Source organism: Chiloscyllium plagiosum, unplaced genomic scaffold, assembly GCF_037043375.1.
Source record: "Chiloscyllium plagiosum isolate Xiang-an unplaced genomic scaffold, Cpla_swu_hap1 HiC_scaffold_16, whole genome shotgun sequence".
NCBI classification, from domain to species: domain Eukaryota; kingdom Metazoa; phylum Chordata; class Chondrichthyes; order Orectolobiformes; family Hemiscylliidae; genus Chiloscyllium; species Chiloscyllium plagiosum.
Window position 1 is genome coordinate 6,875,311 of NW_028270154.1, and position 15,982 is coordinate 6,891,292.

General features: G+C 40.1%; 1 protein-coding gene across 2 annotated transcripts in view; it reads left to right on the plus strand.

Annotated features, from left to right (window-relative positions):
• diaph1 (diaphanous related formin 1) overlaps positions 1 to 15,982 on the plus strand; it is a 359,024-nt gene that overhangs the window by 79,172 nt on the left and 263,870 nt on the right. The window contains exons 2-6 of one of the 2 annotated variants that reach the window (XM_087995081.1): positions 668 to 694; positions 6,540 to 6,683; positions 8,455 to 8,556; positions 9,307 to 9,437; positions 12,884 to 12,967. In XM_087995081.1, the coding sequence (XP_087851207.1) occupies positions 668 to 694; positions 6,540 to 6,683; positions 8,455 to 8,556; positions 9,307 to 9,437; positions 12,884 to 12,967 (488 nt within the window). The remainder of the gene's footprint in view (positions 1 to 667; positions 695 to 6,539; positions 6,684 to 8,454; positions 8,557 to 9,306; positions 9,438 to 12,883; positions 12,968 to 15,982) is intronic. The other variant, XM_087995082.1, reaches the window with a different exon arrangement.

Sequence of the window (15,982 nt, forward strand, 5' to 3'; positions counted from 1 at the left end):
CATATTACTGCACCAATCAGAGAGCAGGATAGATTAAACTTGGTTTTTACTAATGTGAAAAAATTAATTCCTGACCCATAGTTGAAAGTGCCCCTGGGTAGCATGCAGTTTTTAAGGGAAAGAAATTCAAGACAATTTTGAATTTAAACAACGTCAGTTATGAGTGCATGAGAGCAGAGCTAGTGAAAGTGAGCAGGATGTTTATGTTAAGCGATCGGCCTAATGAGATGCAGTGGCAAACCTTTAAAGGAATATTCCAGAAAGCATTAAATAGATTAATTGCAGCAGAAAAGAAATGTTATAAGGGATTAATCTACCATTCATGGTTAAGTTAAAAAGTCAAAGATAGTTCAGACTGAAAGAAAAGAAATATGTGCGAAGACAGGTGGCAGGCTGTAAGATTGGACTGAAAAAAATTTTGTGAAGCTAACGGAATATTCATAAGAGGAAAAAATATTCACCAGGTGCTCTGTCCCTTCCTTTAACTCTGTCCTGCTAGCTATGCATTTGTGCTGAAGTGGTGACTCTTCCTGATGCTATCGAGTAAAAGGGTGATGGTGTTTTTTTTTTGCTAACTTGTTTCTTGGGTATTTTCTGAGCTGTATTTTCCTTTTGGTGGTGGACAGACACTTATCTGTTTTTCTTTCTATTTACTTCCAAACTGCAGACTTTTAAGAAGCTGATTCCTGATGAGGTAAGCATCCTTTTTTTTTATTTTGCTCTGCTCTTTGCTTTATTTTCATATTTTGTAACTTATAAATTACCTTAGTTTTGAACAGTACTTTGTGCAGACTGAATCTGCCTTTACTTCAGTGATCAACTGCAGAATATAGGTAAGTACGTAAAGTCTATAATTGTGGAATGTGCAACTCTTAATATTATTTACAATGTGATTCCCTACTTCAGTGAAGTGTTATTTTCTTTGTTTTTATACAACAGTATAATCTGGTCAGTCTTTAGAACAAAGAATAAGCCCTTTGACTCTCCAACCCTGTGCTAATCCAGATCCTCTATTTAAACCTATTGCCTATTTTCCAAGGATCTGTATCCCTCTGCTCCCTGCCCATTCATCTATCTCTCTAGATAAATCTTAAATTACTCTATTGTGCCCACCTCTACCACTCTGCTGGCAACACGTTCCAGGCACCCACCACTTTGAATAAAGAACTTTCCGCGCATATTTCCCTTAAACGTTTCCCCTCTCACCTTGAACTCGTGACCCCTAGTAATTGAGTCCCCCACTCTGGTGGGGAGAAAGCTTCTTGCTACCCACCCTGTCTATATCTCTCATGATTTTGTCAACCTCCATCAAGTTTCCCCCCTCAACCTCTGTCTTTCAAATGAAAATAATCCTAATCTACTCTACCTCTCTTCATAGCTAGCACCCTCCATACCAGGCAACATCCTGGCGAACCTTCTCTGCACTCTCTTCAAAGCATCCACATTCTTATGGTAATGTCGCCAGAACTGTACACAGTATTCCAAATGTGGATGAACCAAAGTCCTATACTACTGTCACATGACCTGCTAACTCTTGTACTCAATGTCATGTTTGCTCTTTTAGACAAAGTCGGATGTGGGTGAGAGACTGGGGGTCTGAGGGGTTGGAGCAGAGGGAAAAAGGTGGGAAGGTGTTCAGGAATCACTCTCTTGTGGATGTGGTTGGAGAAAGCACCTTAGGATGTTGAGATGGAAAAAACCTTGCGAGCAAGTTGGATACACAAGGGATGGGGTCGGGGAGCTTGGCAAAGTCCTTCAGTTGGCAATGTGGGTAGGTTGCAGTCTCCTCCCAGACTTGGAGGAAATCCTTCCTGAAAGCCAGTATGGCTTCTGACTAAACCGTGGAACTGGAGCCGTGATTTTCAGCAGCTCCAAGAGAAATGCCAGGAACAACACCAACCACTATATATGACCTTCATCAATCTGACCAAGGCCTTTGACTCAGTCAATTGGAAAGTGATATGGAAGGTCCTGTCAAAGGTCAGTTGTTCAGTGAAATTCATCAATATCCTCCATTTCTTCCATGACAAGATGTCGGTGTCTGTCCTCACCATTGGTGATGTGATAGAATCCTTTGAGGTCAAGATAGAAAACAAGCTGAAATGTGTTATCACCCCACCCTTTTCTCCATGTGCACCATCACCGTTCTTCATCCTGTCAAGAGCAAGTTGCCCAGCGGTGTGGACGTTGCCTACTTCAACTGGTTGATAACCAAGAAGAAAATTACAGACACTGACCTTGCTTGTGGAACCTAATTCTGTGGGTAACAATGTCATCTCTACTCTCTCAAGAAGGGAATCTTCAGGCCTCACTTATTTGGCATGCTTCCGCAAAGGCATTAATTGGTCTCAAAACCTATACCAACCTGTCCCAGATTGAGTTCTGGTCCATCCCATCATTAAGATTAATAGAAAATATCCTCCCTCTACATGGAACCTTTCCCTTACCTACATCAATGCTGAAATTCAACAAAACATCCAATTTTTGAGCGTCACCTTTGGACACATAAGAATGAGAATCTTCGACTGTGACATCTGTGCTAATACCAAGATCCTTGAGTATAAGGCAGTCATTCTTCTAACTTTTCTTTATGGATTCAAAGCATGCACTACATATGGACACCACCTCAAAAATCAGTGTTTGAGATGGATTCTCCACATCAGCTGGGAAGATAGGCGGACTAACATCAGTGTTCTTAAGGCAGCCAACAGCACCACCGTCAAGGCCATGATTAACTGAAAACAACAGTGCTGGACTGGCCACGTGCTTAGAAAGCTTGTCTGACAAACAAAGCAAATCATCTTCACCCAGCTCCAGGAAGGCACTTAAACAAGACATGGGAAAAGTGAACATTTCATGCCCTGAAGACTTCCCTCAAGAAATGCAACATAGATGTCAATGGTAGGCTATCTCATTCAGAAGAAACTGACTTGAGGAAATTCCTGTAACAAAGTACAAAATTCTTTGAAAGTACCTTTTGGGAAAGGAACCAGAGAAAGGAATGCTCAAGATCTTGAGGCCCATTCCACCTCCTGGAAACATCTGCCAAATGTGTAATTGAAGGCATGGCTCTAGAATGAAATAACTGTGATCTGCCTGTATTGCTTACAAGACAAAGCTCTTCATTGTGCCTTGGTACATGTGACAATAAATTCAATTCAATTAGAATCTGGATCATCAGCCACACAAGGACTCACACAATACATGGGCTGTGACACAGAATTTCCTGTATGAATGATCCGAGTTAACAAGTCATTGAAGGGGACTCCGCATCATGAGGCATTTGGGCAGAATAGATGGGCAGAAGGGCTGAAAAACCAGAGATCACAATTTAATGTGAATGGCAAAAGAACGAAATGCGACATGCAGAAGATAATCCTGCTCAGTGAGGTAGTGTGATCTGGAATATATGGCTGTAGGAGGTTGATTGAATCATTATCTTCAAAAAGAAATTGAAGGAACAATTACAGACACAAAATAAACACATGACCATGGGAAAGTGCAGTTGGAGTTGGACCAGCTGAATTGCTATTGCAGAAAGGCAGTCCTGACTTGAGGGACTGAACTGTCTCCTGGTCCAGTTTTGCCCATTGCCAATGTCTGTTTGTAACTTCATAGAGTCATTAGAGATGTACAGCATGGAAACAGACCCTTCGGTCCAACCCGTCCATGCCGACCAGATATCCCAACCTAATCTAGTCCCACCTGCCAGCACTCGGCCCATATCCCTCCAAACCTTTCCTATTCATATACCCATCCAAATGCCTCTTAAATGTTGCCATTGTACCATCCTCCACCATATCCTCTGGCAGCTCATTCCATACATGTACCACCCTCTGTGTGAAAAAGTTGCCCCTTACGTCTCTTTTATATGGGTGGCACAGTGGTTAGCACTGCTGCCTCACAGCGCCTGAGACCCGGGTTCAATTCCCACCTCAGGCGACTGACTGTGTGGAGTTTGCACGTTCTCCCCGTGTCTGCGTGGGTTTCCTCCGGGTGCTCCGGTTTCCTCCCACAGTCCAAAGATGTGCAGGTCAGGTAAATTGGCCATGCTAAATTGCCCGTAGTGTTAGGTAAGGGGTAAATGCAGGGGTATGGGTGGGTTGCGCTTCGGCGGGTCGGTGTGGACTTGTTGGGCCGAAGGGCCTGTTTCCACACTGTAAGTAATCTAATCTAATCTATATCTTTCCCCTCTCCCCCTAAACCTATGCCCTCTATTTCTGGACTCCCTGACCCCAGGGAAAAGACTTTGTTTATTTATCCTATCCATGCCCCTCATAATTTTGTAAACCTCTAAAAGGTCACCCCTCAGCCTCCGACGTTCCAGGGAAAACAGCCCCAGCCTGTTCAGCGCTTCCCTATAGCTCAAATCTTCTTACTGCATGTATATAATTTTTTAAGCCCCCCAGCATAAGGTCTCATCAGCAAACTTCAATAAGCAAGTTATTCATTATTGTGGTGTAACGCTCATTGTTTAAAGTCTGGGTCCTACCACTCATCACAGCCTATAAATACCAAGTTCTTCATTTATATCCCCCAATCCATTTTCATTGTGTCTCAAGGTTATTCCTACTGTGTTTTGAATTCCACTAAACTGCTGTTTGACTCATTCCCCTGTCTTGTACATGTCTCCTGACAAATTCTTTTGGTCTTTCTAAAGAATTTACGATGTCTCTTATTCTGGAATCATCTCCCTGCACAGCACCTCCTTTAATCATATCAGTTAACACCCCGAATATATTTTTCATTCTTTCCAACACAAGCAATTTTTAATCTGTTTTGCTGTTCTCCCTAAATTTTATGCTGCTTAATCTTTCCCTTGAATCCCTATATGAATACTTCATATGAAACTGAACATTGTAGCACACCTATTTTTTTTTAAATACATATTTTCCTGATCAGCTGAGGAAGTGGTTCAGAGTAGACATTTAATTCAGTGCAAATTTTTTTTCTTATTCTCAACTATATTTGTGTAAAACATATCCTGAACCTCTACTCCTGCAGCTCTCAATGAATATTACGCAAGAGTTGCTTTAATTCTGTTTAAGGAAAGTGAATGATCCATTCCAGTTGTCAACACCTGGTCATTTCCAACCGTTGTGTCTTATATCCTTTGGATCTTTGGATCCTTTTGTTTAACCTCCCACATAACTGCAGTCCCCAACCCTCACCACCAGTGTGCGCATTATTAGCCTGACTGTAATTTTGAAATAAAGATACAACTACTGTTTGTGATCTGAAGATGCAATTCCCTATTTCAAGAACAGATTTTCTTGTTTGCTTTGGCAAATTTAATTCAACAACAACTGTTTTACTAGCCATCTATATATGAGTCTATGTGCAAACATATGAATTGGGAGCAGAAGTAGGCTATTTGGCCCTTCAGCCAATCAATAAGTTTCAAACTGATCAACTTATGTTCTGAATTCCACATTTCCCAGAAATGTCTAATTCCATTCCCTAACAAAAATCTGTCTACCATGACCTTAACCATACTTAATCACCCTGTCTTCAACTGTCTTCTGAGGGAGAATTTATTAAAGTCTCATAATCTAAAGAGAACAAATTTCCCCTCATCATTGTCCTAAAAGACTGACTCCTAATTTTAAAACACTCACTCCTCCACAAGAGCAAATATCCTTTTACGGCTACCTTGTCAAGATCATTCAGAATCTTATAAACTTCAATCAAATCGTGCCTCATTCTTCCAAATATCTGTGAAAACAAGCCTAGCCTGTCCAATCTCTCCTTATAAAGCAAGCCACTCAACTAGATATCATTAGTAAACCTTCTCTGAAGGACCACCAAGGCATTTACATCCTTCCTAAATAAAGAAACCAAAGCTGCACATTGTATTCAAGATGTGATCTCGCCAATGCCTTTATAACAAGCATACCACCCTCACTTTTATGTTCCATTCCTTTCAAAATAGGATATTACTCCATGAACCACATGAATCATTTGCAGTACCGACGTACCAGTGATTCATGCAAGAGAACAGGTAGATCCTGACAGGACTAGACAGTGTAGATGCAGGGAGGATGTTCACAATGGTGGCTTTGTCCAGAACCAAGGATCACAGTCTGAGGATTTGAGATCAACCATTTAGACTGAGGTGAGAAGGCATTTCTTCACCCAAAGAATGGTGAGCCTGTAAAATTCATTACCACAGGAAGTCGTTTTTGACAAAAAAAGTGAATGTATTCAAGAGGCAGCAAGATATAGTATTTGAGGTGAATGGGATCAAAGGTTATGTGCTGAAAACAAGATTAAGCTATTCAGTTGGATGATCAGCCCTGATCGTGATGAATGATGGACCAGGCTTAAAGAGCCAAATGGCATCTTCCTGCTCCTATCTTCTATGTTTCTATGCTTTGAGAAAAGGTAAGTGCACACTGAATCTATAAGCGGACAGAAAAATGCTGCACAGATTTGTTGGTGATTACATGGCCAGCCACACACATTACTGTATAAATATAATTATGAAAGGTTACAGGGGACAACAGAATATTTTATGCTTTCCTGGTTCTGTCTTGCAGCTGGAACGGTTCACTAGCATACGGAAGAAGGAGAAGCCCTATGTTCAAGCAAAGCACTCGTCAACACCAGTTTATGAAGATCATCCTTCTGCACTGCCCTCGCTGTCTGACAGTGAGGTGCTGGAGCTATTTGAGCAGATGTTGGTAGGTGCTTAGTCCTTCGACCTTTCACAACTTACCTTTGGCGTGAAGTCTTCAAATATGTTGGAAGCATGAAATAAAGGTGTAAAATACTGAGGAAATGCAACCAATCCTCAGGATGTAATGGAAGAAAAGATTGATTTATCTTCAGTGTAGAAGCAGAGTTTCTGCAAACACTGTTGAACATGCAACTACATTTTCTCAATCTGCTGCTGATAGACTTGTGCATTTACAGCATTTTCAATTGATTGATAAATGAGTAATAATGATGCTTTTTATTTTCAACTGTGCTTCCTAAGCCTTACTGAATTGCGCAGGATCACCTGGTATTTACAGCGCACAAATTGGCCATTCGACCCAATCTATGTTTCTTTCGAACCTCCTCCTATCTTTTCTCAACTAAATCTACCAATGTAACCCTTTATTCCTTTCTCCTCCAATTGCATGATTCACTTCACCTTAAATTCATCTCTGCTGTTTTCTTTCACTGTTGCTTGCGTTAGTGAATTTCACATTGAATTATGTTATTGAGAAGAGATTTCCCAGATATTCTTCCCTGGAGATCAGGTTATGCTTTTATTTTATTTCCTCCATGTTTTTTGAGAAACTGATACATCAGTTGGCGATTAAGGTGAGCATTAATGAATGTAATGGCTTTTTCTATCCATTGCATGCATTCATATTTTACATTTTATGTAAAATTACGGGTCATCTTTTTTAGTCAAATTGAATGCTAGTTTGTGTTGCAAGAAAGATTGACCTACAAATTAGTATTTAGAATTCATCCAGTCACCGAAAGAAAATAATTTGGTCTTGGACAGCTGGTGTTGATAATTAGATCATCTAATGTACTTTCAACCGCTTGGAATTTGGAAATCTTGCGTTAAATCCTTAATGGAATTTGGTAAGTGCAGGAGTTTAACACTGATCTAAATCTTGAAAGATCTTTCAAGTTGCTAGACAAATAGTTTGGGTGGCACGGTGGCTCAACGGTTAGCACTGCTGCCTCACACAATGCCAGGGGATCTGGTTCAATCCCACACACAGGGCACTGTCTCTGTGAAATTTGCATATTCTACCTGTGTGCTCCAGTTGCCTCCTGCACTCCAAAGATGTGTAGGTTAGGTGGGTTGGCCATGCTAAATTACCCATAGTGTCCAGGGATGTGTAGGTAGGTAAGTTAGCGATGGGAAACCTAGTCCGATAGGGTTGGGTGGGAAGAGATGTTCTCTTTGGAGAATTGGTGTGGGCCAAATGGCCTGTTCGTACACCGTAGGGATTCTGTTCTGAAATAATCAAATAAAATCTGCTGATTAAATTTGTTTTGGACTATTTGAATGTGCAACTTGCTATCAGTAGTTGGAACAAAATGTTGTGCTGCTAGTTAGAATGAGAGTATGACGAAGTTTAGATCTTATGGGTAGAATGATATGCTTCTGTGTGTAAATTCTGTAAGCTCAGAATTGATGCTGTTGCTGTTTAACAGACAATAGATTCACACATGTATTGGCTACTTAAACAATGATGTTGGTGAGATTGTCCCTGCAAAATGATACCTCAGCTTGATTCAACTTTCAGAAAATGTGTACAAATGTTTGAAAAGCTCAGATTTTTTTCTTGTAAGTTTATATTTAAGATTGTTATGCTGCAGTGAATTCAAGAAGCCTTTTATGAATGGGGAATGTTGGGGAAATTGTTCTAAGATAATAACAACCCCAAACCTTAATTTCAATTCAAGAAATGCATTTCTGATGTTCAGTTTTTCTTTTAATAGCTTGACATGAATTTGAATGAAGAGAAGCAACAGCCATTAAGAAACAAAGATATGGTTATAAAAAGAGAAATGGTTTCTCAGTACCTTCATACCTCCAAAGCAGTAAGTACTACACTGTTCCTCTTTGAGATTCTGTTTAGTGTTCTATGTCTTACATCATTTGAATGCACTTTTGGTTGTTGTTAATATTTTAATCATTTACACAGACCTATTTGAACTTGTGGGGTGATTAAACCCTGCAAATTGTATGCATTTCCCACAAAACGTAACTTAATTCATTATTATTTTGTAATTGGAAATTTTTAAAACCTATTCATGGGGAAGTGGGTGTTGCTGGCCAGGTCAGCATTTAATTGCCTAATTGTCCCATGATCTGAATGATCATTCCTGAAGAAGGGCTTATGCCCGAAACGTCGATTCTCCTGTTCCCTGGATGCTGCCTGACCTGCTGCGCTTTTCCAGCAACACATTTTCAGCTCTGATCTCCAGCATCTGCAGACCTCACTTTCTCCCCATGATCTGAATGGCTTGTCAGGGCAGCTAAAAGTGAGTTGCACTGCTATGGGCCTGGAGTCATGTTAATGCCAGACCAGGTAAGGACAACATATTTCCATACCTGAGGGGCATTAGTGAACCATTTGGCTTTCTTTATGACAATTGTCAATGGTTACATGGTCACTGTTTGACCAGCTTTTAGTTACAGGCTTTCTTTAACTGAATTCAAATTTCAGGTTCTGCCATATGGGATACAAACGTATCTTTCTGGATTACTAGCTCAGTGACATCACCGTTATGCCATTGCCTTCTGCTGCATCAAGCCTTTCACATGTAGAATTCATTTTTCTCTTTTAGGGGCAAAATCAGAAAGAAAGTTCCAGGTCACCAGTGATGTACATCCAAGAATTGAAATCAGGAATACGAGATAATCCGCTCCTAAGTTGTTTAGAATCTTTACGTGTTTCTCTCAGCAATAACCCAGTCAGGTAATGGACATTCTAAGATTTGATCAATATCAATCACTAATTACCTTTCAAACCTGCGGCCACGATCTAGAACGACAAGGGCAGCTGATACATGGGAAAACCACTATCTGCAAGTTCTCCTCCAAGCTACTCTCCATCCTAACTTGGTATTATATTACCATTTCTTTCGTCCTCCTGGGTCAAACTCCTGGAATTCCCTCCCTAAAGGCATTGTGGGTCTACCTGTAGCACATGGACTGCAGCGGTTCAAGAAGGCAGCTCACCTCCGTCTTCTCAAGGGCAACTAGGCCCGGGTAATTAGTGCTGGCCTAGTTACTAAAGCCCACCATCATCAATGATTAATTATTAAACAGAGAAAAAGTTAGCAGTTTTGTGTGTTGTTAAGTCTAGTTTGTCTATGTCTATTTAAACGAAAAAAGTTCTATGACATGATATATAGCTAATAAAGCACTTTGTGTAAGGACTCAATTGAAATGCTAACTTCGGTAGGAGATTGGAAGAGTGCACAGTCTCAATATACATTTCTAAATAAGTGTATGTTCTGTTAGTGAACAAAATGAAAGTAAGGAAGTCAAAAACAGTGGTTGCTGGAAAAGCTCAGCAGGTCAGGCAACATCTGTGAAGAGAAATCAAAGTTAATGTTTCAGGGCCCAGGGACCCTTCCTCAGAACTTGGAAAGTAAGGGAGTTTCTGCCTTTTGAAGTTCTCAGAGGAAAGAATGCAAATGTTTTTGCAAACATTTTTGAAATTCATTCATGTGATGAAAGCATAATGCCAAAGCCATTACTTATTGTCCATCCCTAATTGATGTTGAGCCGCAGTCTTGAGCTGTAGTAATCAGTGGAGTGAAGATACACCCACAATGCTATCAGAAAAGGCGTTCCAGGTATTTGATCCAGTCATGGTAATGAAATAGTGAGATGCTTCCATATTAGTCTGGTCTGTGGCTTGGTGGAGTGCTTGGAGATATTGGTAATCCCATGTATCTGTTGCCCTTGTCTTTTTCAGACTTGGATGTCAAGAATTAAGGATGTGCTATACTCTGCACTCAGTGAACTCCAGAATCAGTATCATTTATTGAGAAATGGGATTTGCCTGAATGTTTCCAGACAAAGTATGAAGGTTTTGAACTTTCAGATGTGCTGAGAAATGCGCAGTTTCAACATGAAAAGAGAGAGTCTAAAATGTTTTAGTCACTTAATACTTGCCAATGTTTATAAAATGCATTCCAAATACATTGTGTTTTTGAAAAGTAATGTGTTCATCATGTCACTGTAACTATTGGTTTTGATTTGTCACACAATATATTGTTGTCATCTTCTATATGTTACAGACTCTGACCATATGTCAGTCATGTTCACCAAGGCTCTTAACAATGTTTGCAACCTGAAGATATTACAATTTGTATCATGGCCAAATAAATGCTTTGAATTATGGTCACCGTTGTAACATGGGCTAACCTAACAATCAGTTTGCATGTAGCTAGGTCATGCAAGCAGCGATGAGATAAATAAGAAAATGGCCCATTTAGGGTTAAATATTGTCCCAAGACATTGGATGAAGCCTCTGCTAGTTTATGAAAATACCACACGATCTTTTAACGTTACCTAATAGGGCAATTAGGATTAGCATCTCACTCAATAGATGGTACTTCCAATACTATAGCACTTGTTTAGCACAACACTACAATATCTATCTAGATTGTGTTGTGATATACTCCAGATGATTTGTGCCCACATCCATCTGACCAAGGTGGGTGTGCTCTGAAAATAAAATAAAGTACTGCCCTCCATAAGACAGTTTGAGCTTGAAGAGGTACTGTAATATCAAACATTCTGTTAGTTAATCTAGCTTCCCTGGGATTTTAATGCTTTTTGAGATTTCACAGGAACCGACAATGTTCAGTGTTGTTGGCATAATGTAACCAAAGATTCATTTAAAAACAATTGAAAGGATAAACATCTAGCATGTAGTCCTACCATAGACCCACATTAAGGGATGACGAGTTGTTTAATATCAAATGAGACTCATTTATGAGAGAGTTTAAAAAAATCTTGCATTTATATTTCATAACCTTGATAGGCGGTTAAGTATTTTTAAAATAAGAACATAGTTGTAGTATAGTAAACATGTACGGGGCAAAATGAGAACTTCATGTGGCAAGTTTCCTGTAATAAAACTGTCAGTTGCACCTCAGAGGAGTGCAGTCGGACACAAACTAATGACAATCTAAAGGAAATATTTGAATACATTAGAAAAGCTTGATCCAGATATCGATTTGAAGGAATGCTAGGAGGAAGAGAAGTTTAGGGAAGGGCAGAGTGAATGGAGGATGAGAGATTTAGGAAGTTACATTGAACATCAGATTGGTGCCTGAATTAGTCCTGAGGTTCGCTGTGTCCTTCAGCACAAACACAAAATAATTGTCCCACCCAAGAGTTTCTTGGTTTCTCAGCTTTGTTGTCAGCTTTTCTCCATTACATTGACCATAGAATAGTACAGCACTGGAACAGTTCCTTCATCCCACTGTGTCTGTGTTGAACATAATGCCATTCTAAATTGATCCCATCTGCCTTCACATGGTCTATATTATTGTATTCCCTGTCTGTTCAAGAGTGTCTCTGAATGCCTCTTCAATGTTGCTATTATATCTACTTCTACCACCTCCCAGTACTGTCCAGGCACCACCACCTGTGTTTAAAAAAAAAAATCATGGTTAAAACTTTCCCTGTCTCACTTTAACTCTGTGTCCCCAAGCATTTGACATTTCTACCCTGGGAAAAAGACTCCTGACTATTCACCCTATCCATGTGTCTTATGTTTTATACTTCTACCAGACCCCCCCCCCCACAACTCCAGTTTGATGTTCCAGGGAAAACAATCCAAGTTTATCCAACCTCTCCTAGCTATTACAGATCTATTGAAAGAGCTTTGAATTCTGTGCAAAATATGGTGGTGTGTTCACAGTTTCTGGTGCTGGATGTCATGTTAACTGTTTATTCCCTGAACATTATAATCCAATTTGCCAGTTCATTGAAACTGTAAAGGATGATAAAATGTTGTTACTGGTGTGATAAGCTTGTAACAAGGACTATCAGTAATCTTTATAAATCCCTTGATGTGTGTTTGGTTATTGTATATACACTGGTACCCATTGGTGTTAAGAAAATGCTGGCATGATTCAGGATTGATACTTCAGTTGACATTAGAGATTCATTGACGTCGGACAACATTAAGCTGTTAATATCATCAAATACTACCAAGCAAGCCTTTCCATTGAGTAACTTCTAGGTTCGTTCCTTCAGGGATAGTTTAAACTAAAAATTAATATTCCAATGACTGAACCATAATTAAGAAATCTAGACATGTCTTAATTTGACCCTAACATTGTGAACCCAGTTGCTGCAAACCATTTGGAGTAAATATTTGTTTTCTTTCTTTAACAGTTGGGTGCAGAACTTTGGTAAAGATGGGCTAGCGACACTCTTGAGTATATTGAAAACATTACAGGATGAGCAGGATCCTTTAAGGTAAAGAAATCATACTACTTTTTGTGACCACTTTTTCACAAATGTACTCAAGCTTGCCTTTGCTGATCTGATGTCTGTGAATCAAGTATCTCTGTTAGAAATAAGACTTAAATAGTCTGCATGTGCTTTTCAATCTGAGTGCTAAATTATTTTAAATCTTGCCTCTCTTTTTCAACTTGTTCCCTTTTGAGACGTTTGTTGATGTCCAATAGAATCTGACAATGTTATCAAATGCATCAAGGGTTCACTTAGTAAAGACATGTGACATATTGCAACCTCCAAGCACTGAACTTGGAGTTGGATCATCCCAAGTGTAGTCCCTCGTCCGTATTGTTAGCTGGTCTCAAGTTGGGATGCTAAATATTAGAAACTCTTGGGTTAGGATGGGATGAAAAGGAATGTTTGGAACAATTCTTTCCTGCTGGACATCCATTAACCCTTGCATTGAGCGGTCATCTGTCCATAGGCAGGTCCTCTGCTCATTGCTATATCTCTGCTGCCCTGCGTTTTCCTCTTTACTTGCTTGTCAGAGGTTTCTAATTTTAAACTTCGATGAGCATTATGACTGGTGAGAAGAATACATGAATTAGTTTTCTGTTGTCTTCGTTGTGCACGTAAAGGAAACACAAATTCTTTTCCTGACGATGCAACATCCGTTAACAAGCATTAAAAGTCAAGGTTCTAGCTCTTTCGCCACCACCATTGAAATTCACGGTTCCACGGTTGGCCATAGCTCTTGACCCTGACATTTGGCACCTTTACCTGGGCCTGGGTGCAGTCAGGCAAAATAAAGCAAATATAAATGCTGCAACAGGACCAGAAATTGCTGGAGAAACTCAGCAGATCTAGTTGTCTGGTCACAACTCTGAAAAGAGCCCAAGAATTAACATATGAGATTGATAAACTATCATCAGAACTGGCAAAGTATTAGAAATACAGCAGTTGTTAACAAGTACAGGGACAAAGAAAGCAGCTAGGTGAGGAAATAACACGGTTGGACATTTGTGATAACATAGGCTGAATGGCCTACATCTGTTTCTATCAAGCTGACATAGTTTTGTCAAAGGGAAATCCTGTTTAACCAACTTATTCGAGTTCTTTGAAGAAGTAACTTGTGCTGTAGGAACAGGGGATGTGTTGTGCTTAGCTTTCAAGAAGGTGTTTGATAAGGTGTCACAGGAAAGTATGTTGTGGAAAATAAGACCTCAAATTGTAGGGATAACACATTGGTGTAGATTTTTAAAAAAAAAATAACTTGATAACAGGGAGTAGAGAGATGAGTGAGTCTGACCAGGTGACATGAGTGATATGTTGCACAGGTTGGATCTGGGGGCTTCAACAGTTCAAATGCATGATTTAGATGAAGGAATCCAAGATATAGGAGCTAAGTTTTCAAATGACACGAAGATAGGTGGGAAAGTGAATTGTGAAGAGGACACAAGGAGCCTACAAAGGGATATAGTTGTGAGTGAGCAAAAATCTGGCATAAAGAGTCGGATGTGTGAAATTGTCTTTTTTTTAATCACATAAAAAAAAACCATTTTTATCTTAATGGTGAGTTTGCAGACTTATGAGGCACTTTGAGAGACCTGAGTGTCCTAGTGCATGAATCTCAGAAAGGTAGAATCCAGAAAAGCTAATGGAATGTTATGTTCTATTCTATTCTGAGTGGAGTTGAATGCAAGCATAAAGATCTTATGCTTCACAGTCATCCAGGGCATCAGCGAGACTGCATCTGAAATACTGAGTACTGGGAACCGTACTTGCAGTAGGTTTATTAGACTAATACTTGGAGTGAGTGAATTGCCTTATGAGGAAAGGCTAGACATGCTAAGCCTGTGTCCTCTGGAGTTAAGTCAGAAGTGTCTTAATTGAAACACACACGATCCTGAGGGGACTTGACTAATGTCAATGTGCGAAAGATGTTTCCTCAAAAAAAACCTTGAACTGACAATAGCTGAATCATTCAGAGGGCAGTTAAAAACCAATAACATTGCTGACAGTCTGGAGTCATTTGTAGGTTAGACCAGGAAAGCATGGTGAATTTTCTTTTTAAATGGACTTCAGTGAACTACTTGGGTCTTTACGATACCTGCATAGCACATGGTCAGAGAATCATAGAGATGTACAGCACGGAAACAGACCCTTCGATCCAACTCGTCTATGCCGACCAGATATCCCAACCCAATCTAGTCCCACCTGCCAGCACCTGGCCCATATCCCTCCAAACCCTTCCTATTTGTATACTTATTCCAGATGCCTTTTAAATGTTGTAATCATACTAGCCTCCACCAATTCCTCTGGCAGCTCATTCCATACACATACCACCCTCTGTGTGCAAATGTTGCCCCTGAGGTCTCTTTGATATCTTTCCCCTCTCACTCTAAACTTCTGCCCTCTAGTTCTAGATTCCCCCACTCAAGGGAAGAGTGGGGGAATCTTTGTCCTATCCGTGCCCCTCATGATTTTATAGATCTCTCTAAGGTTCCTCCCTCAGCCTCCAATGCTCCAGGGAAAACAGCCCTTGCCTATTCAACCTCTCCCTATAGCTCAAATCCTCCAACCCTGGCAATATCCTTGAAAGGGTTCAGAAAAGATTTACAAGTTTCGCAACATCCTTCGGATAGGAAAGAGACTGGAATTGCACGCAATATTCCAAAAGTGGTCTAACCAATGTCCTGTACAGCCCCAACTTGACCTCCCAACTCCTGTACTCAATACTCTGACCAATAAAGGGAAGCATACCAAACGCCTCCTTCACTATCCTATCTACATGCGACTCCACTTTCAAGGAGTTATGAATCTGCACCCCAAGTCTCTTTGTTCAGCAATATTCCCTAGGACCTTACCATTAGGTTTGGTAAGATTTGCTTTCACAAAATGCCACACCTCACGCTTATCTAAATTAAACTCCATCTGCCACTTCTCAGCCCATTAGCCCATCTGATCAAGATCCTGTTGTAATCTGAGGTAACCTTCTTCACTGTCCACTACACCTCCAATTTTGGTGTCATC